The 9,621-nt window shown below is 40.8% G+C and overlaps 1 protein-coding gene across 1 annotated transcript in view; it reads right to left on the bottom strand.

The window, feature by feature from the left end:
* LOC112075572 (ankyrin repeat and fibronectin type-III domain-containing protein 1-like) overlaps positions 1-9,201 on the bottom strand; it is a 63,552-nt gene extending 54,351 nt beyond the window's left edge. The window contains exons 1-6 of the mRNA XM_024142559.2: positions 9,138-9,201; positions 8,091-8,190; positions 7,848-7,980; positions 7,539-7,655; positions 7,197-7,412; positions 552-718 (exon numbers count right to left, since the gene is read on the bottom strand). Of these exons, the coding sequence (XP_023998327.2) occupies positions 552-718; positions 7,197-7,412; positions 7,539-7,655; positions 7,848-7,980; positions 8,091-8,190; positions 9,138-9,201 (797 nt within the window). The remainder of the gene's footprint in view (positions 1-551; positions 719-7,196; positions 7,413-7,538; positions 7,656-7,847; positions 7,981-8,090; positions 8,191-9,137) is intronic.
* Between the last annotated feature and the right edge of the window lie 420 nt (positions 9,202-9,621).

Below are 9,621 nucleotides of genomic sequence, written 5' to 3'. Positions count from 1 at the left end.
GATTATATTGGAAAGTTTTATTTAAGTCAGGAACAAAGGGAAACGTTGGACAGAGTTTTTACCCAGAAAAACACTGCAGTCGGACAGACTTTCTTCTCATTCCATCTCTCTTATCTTTCGCTCTCTGTCTTCAATTCAATTCAATATTGACTTTATTGAGATGGCAAGTTAAATTACTTTCATTGTCAAAGTCTTCTCTGTCTGTATTTGCTCTCTTTCTGTCTCTCCCCTCCATATTTCTCTCTCTCTCTCTCTCTCTCCTCTCAACCCTACTACCACCTACAATACAGACAGGCCAACCCTACTACCACCTACAATACAGACAGGCCAACCCTACTACCACCTACAATACAGACAGGCAGACAGACAGACATACCGAAAACAGACCTACGGGTACACAGCACAATACAGCATTATCAAACCCATTTCTTTTTTAATCCATCTACAAACAATACACCATAATGACAAAGTGAAAACTTGTTTTTAGACATTTTATGTTCAAATGTATTGAAAATGAAAACCTTAAAGGTCTTGCTGTGGTGTGTCCTCACCTGGAGACATTGGCGTTGTCTCGTACCCTCGCATGGCACAGCATGTTGGGCATCCTCTGTGGCACCAGCACTCTGATCTGGTCTACAGAGCTGCTGAGCTTCAGGTAACCCAGGTACAGACCTGGGGTCAGGCGATGCTGGCTACGCCTCTGGTAGGCCGAGATGTCCTGGAGAGAGAGGGAGGCAGGGAGGGATGAGAGACAGATGGAGAGACAGAGACAGAGGGACAGAGAGACAGACAGAGAGAGAAAGAGAGCGTGAGAGGGAAAGGGAAAATACAGGGTCAGTTGGTGAAATGTGTGTGTATGTATGTGTGTGTGTGGACGTGTTTAACTATACTTGTTGGGACCAGTAACGGCCACAAAAATAGTAAACAAACACAAATGTGAACAACTGGGTACATTTGGTCCCTACAAGGTCAAATGCTATTTCTAGGGGGTTTAGGGTTAAGGTTAGAATTAGATTTAGGGTTAGTTTTAGGGTTAGAGTTAAGACTCAGTTAGGGTTAGGTTTAGGGGTTAGGGAAAATAGGGTATTGAATGGGACTGAATTGTGTGTCCCCACAAGCTTAGTTATACCTGGCCTATACCTGGCCTGAATGACGGGTCGCCACTGCCAGTACCTAAACGTTGTTGCTCCGTGAAGAACCAAAGAYGACAGAGAACTTTACCGATGTCAGCTAGACTGAAGCATTCATTCTATCAATTCATTACAATATTCTGGGCAGCATATAACGACAGAAGAGAAGCTGCGTGTTTCTAATTATATAAAAGTTAAACAAATAGCTTACCTAAATGTCGGATATTAAAAGCAGAACTTTATCTATATCAGACAACAAGAAAATCCTGCACCCCTTGTCAAAAAAATGGTTCTGCAGTCTCTGACTGTRGCCTACGAGGCACTTTCTATATTTGCGGGTTAGCGTCAGTGCAGGCCTCAGATTTCCACGTTATCACATATAGGCCTAGTTGGGTGGTTATGGATGGGTTATTAGCAATTGCAGCTGAACAAACAGCTGCCAGCGCAACACCACAGCATACCTCAGATCCAGAGGTTGTGAGTTCAAATCCCACGAGGGGTCATGTTTTCACTGAACCGTGATAGCACATGGAATTGCACATTTGAATATGTGAATTACACGAGAAGTGTTTCAAAAACACATGCTCACATGTGAAATGTCAAATGTGAGTGGTCCAAAAACAGTCKTCACATGTTTATTTAGTGAAACATTTCAGAGTCATTATATGTTAAATAACATAGCAGTGTTATGCCATATACAGTTGAAGTCGGAAGTTTACATACACTTAAGTTGGAGTCATTAAAACTCTTTTTTCAACCACTCCACAAATGTCTTGTTAACAAACTATAGTTTTGGCAAGTCGGGTAGGACATCTACTTCGTGCATGACACAAGTAAGTTTTCCAACAATTGTTTGCAGACAGATTATTTCACTTATAATTCACAATTTCAGTGGGTCAGAAGTTTACRTACACTACGTTGACTGTGCCTTTAAACAGCTTGGAAAATTCCAGAAAATGATGTCATGGCTTTAAAAGCTTCTGATAGGCTAATTGACCTCATTCGAGTCAATTGTAGGTGTACCTGTGGATGTATTTCAAGGCCTACCTTCAAACTCACTGCCTCTTTGCTTGACATCATGGGAAAATCAAAATAAATCAAAAACGTGTAGACCTCCACAAATCTGGTTCATCCTTGGGAGCAATGTCCAAATGCCTGAAGGTACCATGTTCATCTGTACAAACAGGAGGGATGAGAGTACGCAAGCATAAACACCATGGGACCACGCAGCAGTCATACCGCTCAGGAAGGAGAGGCGTTCTGTCTCCTAGAGATGAACGTACTTTGGTGCGAAAAGTGCAGATCAATCCCAGAACAACAGCAAAGGACCTTGTGAAGATGCTGGAGGAAACAGGTACAAAAGTATCTATATTCACAGTAAAACGAGTCCTATATCGACATAACCTGAAAGGCCGCTCAGCAAGGAAGAAGCCACTGCTCCAAAACCGCCAAAAAAAAGCCAGACTGGTTTGCAACTGCACATGAGGATAAAGATCATACTTTTTGGAGAAATGTCCTCTGGTCTGATGAAACAAAAATAGAACTGTTTGGCCATAATGACCATCGTTATGTTTTGAGGAAAAGGGGGAGGCTGGGACACTGTAAAGTCCATGGAGAATAAGAGCACCTCCTCCCAGCTGCCTACCGCACTGAGGCTAGGAAACACTGTCACCACCGATAAATCCACGATAATTGAGAATTTCAATAAGATTTTTTCTATGGCTGGCTATGCTTTCCACCTGGCTACCCCTACCCCGGTCAACAGCCCTGTACTCCCCACAGCAACTTGCCCAAACCTCCCCCATTTATCCTTCACACAAATCCAGATAGCTGATGTTGTGAAAGAGTTGCAAAATCTGGACCTCTACAAATCAGCTGGGCTAGACAATCTGGACCCTCTCTTTCTAAAATGATCCGCCGCAATTGTTGCAACCCCTATTACGAGCCTGTTCAACCTCTCTTTCGTATCGTCTGAGATCCCTAAAGATTGGAAAGCTGCCGCGCTCATCCCACTCTTCAAAGGGGGAGACACTCAGACCTATATCTATCCTACCCTGCCTTTCTAAGGTCTTCGAAAGCCAAGTTAACAAACAGATCAACGACCATCCCACTGTACCTTCTCCAAAATGCAATCTGGTTTCCGAGCTGGTCATGGGTGCACCTCAGCCACGCTCAAGGTCCTAAACGATATCATAACAGCCATCGATAAAAGACAATACTGTGCAGGCGTCTTCATCGACCTGGCCAAGAATTCTGACTGTCAATCACCACATTCTTATCGGCAGACTCAACAGCCTTGGTTTCTCAAATGACTGCCTCGCCTGCTTCACCAACTACTTCTCAGACAGAGTTCGGTGTGTCAAATCGGAGGGGCCTGTTGTCCGGACCTCTGGCAGTCTCTATGGCAGTCTCTCTTTTCTCTGTATACATCAATGATGCCGCTCTTGCTGCTGGTGATTCTCTGATCCACCTCTACGCAGATGACACCATTCTGTATACTTCTGGCCCCTCTTTGGACACTGTGTTAACTAACCTCCAGACGAGCTTCAATGCCATACAACTCTCCTTCCGTGGCCTCCAACTGCTCTTAAATGCAAGTAAAACTAAATGCATGCTATTCAACCAATAGCTGCCCGCACCTGCCCGCCCGTCCAGCATCACTACTCTAGACGGTTCTGACTTAGAATATGTGGACAATTCCAAATAACCAGGTGTCTGGTTGGACTGTAAACTCTCCTTCCAGACTCACATTAAGCATCTCCAATCCAAAATTAAATCTAGAATTGGCTTCCTATATCGCAACAAAGCATCCTTCACTCATGCTGCCAAACATACCCTCGTTAAACTGACTATCCTACCAATCCTTGACTTCGGCGATGTCATTCATAAAATAGCCTCCAACACTCTACTCAGCAAATTGGATGCAGTCTATTACAGTGCCATCCGTTTTGTCACCAAAGCCCTATATATATGTTTTTATTCATCACAATTTTCTTTAACCATTTATGTTCTTTAATATAGGGCCGACATAAAAGTTCCTTACTACTTGCCTCTTCCATTTTTGTGGTAATGCTGCAATTGTAATTTTGGGTAGAGCAGACATTTCCATATGTCTGTGTTAGCTGCATGTGTGACATAACTCCACCAGTCCTATTTATGATATAATTTACAAAAATTATACCTATTTAAACATTTTATCGAAAAATACATTTTTTTAATCAATTAGTATATTTGAGTTTAACCACAATATTTGTTGTATTATTTGTTCTGTCTTTTCAGGTTGATTAAACTGAAATTGTAAACAACTTTCTAAGGCTTGTTTAAAAAATAACAATATTTTGGAGATGATTTCATTTTCAAATAACCGAAAGTGAATAGTTGTAATCTGAATAAAAGGAAAACGGCCATTCTTGAACATGGTGTGAGACATTCTTACTAATTTACAAGAGAACCATTTTGGATTTAAGTATAACTTTTGTATGACTGATGCATTTAGTGAGAGGTTAAATGCTTTAATTTTTAATAATTTCTGCCCTCTGAATTCATATTTGTTATATAAATAGGCCCTTTTAATTTTGTCTGGCTTGCCATTTAAAATAAAATTGAATATTTTTTGTTCATATAATTTAAAAAGCAGGTCACTGGGTGTAGGCAAAACCATAAGCAAATAGGTAAATTGTGATATGACTAAAGAGTTAATCAGGGTGATTTTTCCACAAATAGACAGGTATTTTCCTTTCCATGGTAGCAAGATCTTATCTATTTTTGCTAACTTTCTATAAAAATGTATTGTAGTGAGATCATTTCTTTCTTTTGGGATTTGTATACCGAGTATGTCCACATCCCCGTCAGACCATTTTATTGGTAAACTTCACGGTTATGTAAAAGTTGAATTTTTTAGTGATCCAATACGTAATATAGTACACTTATCATAGTTTGTTTTTAATCCAGAGAGGATAGCAAAAGTATCTAGATCCTCTATGAGGCCGTGGAGAGACTCTAATTGTGGTTTTAAAAGAAAACATTAATCATCAGCGTACAATGACACCTTTGTTTTTAAGCCACGGATTTCTAATCCCTTAATATTATTGTTGGATCGAATTTTAACAGCTAACATTTCAATGGCAATAATAAATAGATATGCGATAGTGGACAACCTTGCTTTACTCCCCTTGACAGTTTAAAACTTTCTGAGATGTATCCATGATTTACTATTTTACACCTTGGGTTACAATACATAATATAAGAGATTCTCCAAAATTGAAATATTGTAGGCATTTATATATAAACTCCAGACGGACTTTATCAAAAGCCTTTTCAAAATCAGCTTTGAATACCAGGTCTGGTTTCCCAGATATTTCATAGAGTTCTATTGTTTCCAGTACTTGTCTTATATTATCTCCGATGTATCGTCCACGTAAAAAACCTGTCTGATTAGGATGAATAATATCTGACAATACCTTTTTAATTCTATGCGCCAAGCATTTTGCTAGAATTTTTGCATCACAACACTGAAGTGTAAGAGGCCTCCAATTCTTTTAATGGACTGGATCTTTATATATATCACTTGGATCCTGATTCAGTAATAATCAAATCAGACCTTGTTGTTGAGTGTCCGATAATCTACCATTTATATAGGAGTGGTTAAAACATGCTAATGGTCCTCTGAGTATATCAAAAAAAGTTTGGTATACTTTCACCGGTATATCGTCCAGCCCTAGAGTTTTCCCAGCCTTAAAGGCTTTAATTGCATCAATAAGTTCCTCCTCTGTAATTTGGCCTTCACATGAGTCTTTCTGTACAGATGTAAATTGTACATTATTAATAGGGAAAAAATCCATACAATTAGCTTCGTTTAGTGGAGATGGAGGAGGCTTTACTTCCTATTTCAAAATATCATTCGGGGAATCATGCGTGACTCCATCATTTGTAACAAGTTTCAATACCTTTTTTTTGGTAGCGTTTCTATGTTGAAGATTGAAAAATAATGTGGTGCATTTTTCCCCATATTCCATCCAGTTCGCTTTATTATTATTATTATTATATTACACTGGATCTTGCTTGAATAAGTTCCTCCTTTTCTTTTTCCTCTGACTTATTCTGAGGCTCTATGGTACAGTTTTTATTGCTATCTAAGTGTACTGTTAGTCCTTCAATTTCCTTTGTTAATATGGACTCTTTTGATCTAAATTGCTTATGTTTTATAGATGAGTACTGAATTGCATTGCCTCTAAAGGCACATTTAAGTGTCCCATACAATAAGGGGATCTGCTGTACCTATGCTATGTCTGAATAAGTCAGCTATAAATCATTCTGTCCTAGTTATAAACAAGTTATCATCTAGTAGGCTTTGATTAAATTTCCAATAACCTCACCCACGTGGAAATTCTGTAAGAGTAATATATATGCCAATTATGTGATGATCCGACCGCATTCTGTCCCCTATCAACACTTTTTAAAACTTTTAGTGCCAGAGATAATGACATAAGAAAGTAATCAAGACGACTAGCTTGATTAAGCCTCCGCCATGTATATCTCACTAGGTCAGTGTATTTAMGTCTCCAGATATCCACTAATTCCAATATATCCATGACACAGCAATACATTGGTTCTGGGATATGCAACCATTTCCTTTCTCACTCAATGCCAAAAAACACACAGCACACCACACCATCCACACATACTGTGCCTTCTGTTGACTGAGTTTTTATCTTCATCATGTTGAATTAGTGCTTTTGTGTTCCAATTAGATATATTTCAAGATAGTATTCTATATTTTTTGGTTGTATTATTACAATCCATAACAGGACTAGAATTGTGTGTACGTGTTTGTTTGTGGTACTTATATAGTGATGAACAGTATGGTAGGCTATGGTACGGTTATGGTAAGGTTATGGGAGGTTATGGTAGGGTTATGGTATGGTTATGGTAAGGTTATGGTAGGGTTATGGTAGATTTATGGTAGGTTTATGATAAGGTTATGGTAAGGTTATAGTAGGGTTATAGCAGGGTTATGGCAGGGTTATGGCAGGGTTATGGTAAGGTTATAGTAAAGGTATGTTCTACCTGTATGGTAATTAGCAGTATGTCCAATGCGTAGGGTTCTTCAGGTGTGGACAGACTCTTCCTCTGGCTTTGTAGCTTGGACACCTGCATCCACTTCCCACTGAAGAATGAGTACTGGCTCTCCATGTCCCGGATCGTCACTAGCAACACATTGCCATGACGATCCTTGATGGGCTCGTAGTGGACACGCCCCAGGTTGTGTGTCCCCAACAAGCTCTGAGAATGACATCAATCAATCAATCAATAAATCCTTATATCTGTATGYCTGCCTATCTACTAATCTCTGACTCACATACACCCCCCCCTCCCCCCACACACACACACACACACGCAGGGGAGTACCTGTAGTTGCCCAGCGGCAGCCAACATCTTCTGTCTGGCCTGTAGAGTGGAGGAGGAGGACATAGAGACAGACATACTCTGTCTCAGCCACCGCACATCCTCCCACATACACGACAACTTGAAAGAGAGAGGGGGATAGGTCGAGAGAGAGAGAGAAACAGAGAGAGAAACTGCATTATAAACATAATTATAGAGAAATATTGAGGTACAGTAATTTGGTTGAAACGCAGAATCCAGCCTGATGCACTAGTGCTAAATATTCTCTATATATGGCTGCTGCCTTGYAATGAACTACATTACCCACAATACCTTAGTGAACCATAGAAAGTCCTGCATGAGAGAGCTGCCGTAAGAGTCATCCACCTCCACTATAGGGATCTGGTCCTCTGTGGTCACCAGTAGACTGTCTTTGTGGTAGAACACTGCCGCCAGGTAAACCCCCCTACAGAACCAGAAAAATGGAACAGTCCGTCTCAGTTATACACTCCACTTGGAACAGGCCATAATGTACATCCAAGGGGTGTATTTTACACAAACACACTACTTGCTCACCTTTTGAGAGTCTTGACAAACTTGTTGGAGGAGTTAAAGAGGTGCTTGAGACTTCTGGAGACGGACTGCTTACGTCTTGGGTTCTGGAGCTTTGATGTGTCTGAGAGTAGGAGAGAGAGGATAGAGGGAGAGATGAGAGAGGATAGAGGGAGAGATGGGAGAGGAGAGGAGGGAGGGAGAGATGGGAGAGGAGAGGAGGGAGGGAGAGATGGGAGAGGAGAGAGAAGAGAGAAGAGAGGGAAAAGGAGAGAGGGGAGAGGGAAGAAGGAAGAGTGGAGAGGGGGTAAACTGATTATTTGTCTTCCTGGTAAAGAAAACATTTGACCTCTTATTTGTCTGTGTCATTACTTCTGCTGTTTTCAACTTGAACTAGTTCCTGTATGTATGTATGTATGTATGTATGTATGTATGTATGTATGTATGTATGTATGTATGTATGTATGTATGTATGTATGTATGTATGTATGTATGTATGTATGTATGTATGTATGTATGTATGTATGTATGTATGTGCACTGCACTAAAAAACTCAAACGCTTTCTACTGTTTACTCAGTATTGGAATGTTGTTATTCCCTTCAAGAGGAATTGCTGTTATGCAGGAAACTGTTCTTGAACTCAAACGAATGTCCTCTAAAGGTTAATTGAGTATAGTAATGGTTGTTTTTGTCTATCTTCAGTATTGTAGAAGGATCTTGAGTTTGTAAGGAGCACTGTGCATTTGACTCACTTTGTCTGAGTGAAAGAGAGCAGAGGGTGTGGAGAGAAAGGAATCAGCCGTGAAGTAGAGAGAGAGAGAGAGAAAGCACGAGAGAATGACCTTGTTTACACCGCATGTACTGTAATGTCGTGTCCCATTTTTGCAATCGACTAAAAAATAAACAAACACAAAATAACAGCAAAAAGAGAAGGGAAGAGCGAATCAGAGATAAGAGGTTCTCAGAGCTGGTCACCTTTCAAGGTTCAGTGGCACTCCGTTGTGTTATCTGAGTCTGTTCAGCTGTCTCTACAGCCTCCTATCTACTCCCTCTCACCCCCATATCTCCACCTCTCACCCCCATCCCCCTGCTATCTGCCCCTGGACCGCTGGTCCCAGCGATGCCAATCGCCATCCCGCATGCTAATTCGAAACATAATTACAGAGTGTAAACACAAGGCAGATAGACAGACGGACGGACCACAGTTTACAGTGCTTTTGGAAAGTATTCAGACCACTTGACTTTTTCCACATTTTGTTACGTTACAGCCTTATTCTAAACAGGCATTTATGGAAGAGTGGCCAGACGGAAGCCACTCCTTAGTAAAAGGCACATGACAGCCCGCTTGGAGTTTGCCAAAAGGCACCTAAAGAACTCTTAGACTATAAGAAACAAGATTCTCTGGTCTGATGAAACCAAGATTGAACTATTTGGCCTGAATGACAAGCATCACGTCTGGAGGAAACCTGGCACCATCCCTAAAGTGAAGCATGGTGGTGGCAGCATCATGCTGTGGGGGTGTTTTTCAGTGGCAGGGACTGGGAGACTAGTCAG

The sequence above is a fragment of the Salvelinus sp. IW2-2015 genome, unplaced genomic scaffold, assembly GCF_002910315.2.
Source record: "Salvelinus sp. IW2-2015 unplaced genomic scaffold, ASM291031v2 Un_scaffold3241, whole genome shotgun sequence".
NCBI lineage: Eukaryota > Metazoa > Chordata > Actinopteri > Salmoniformes > Salmonidae > Salvelinus > Salvelinus sp. IW2-2015.
This window is presented reverse-complemented; position numbering and strand designations above follow the sequence as displayed.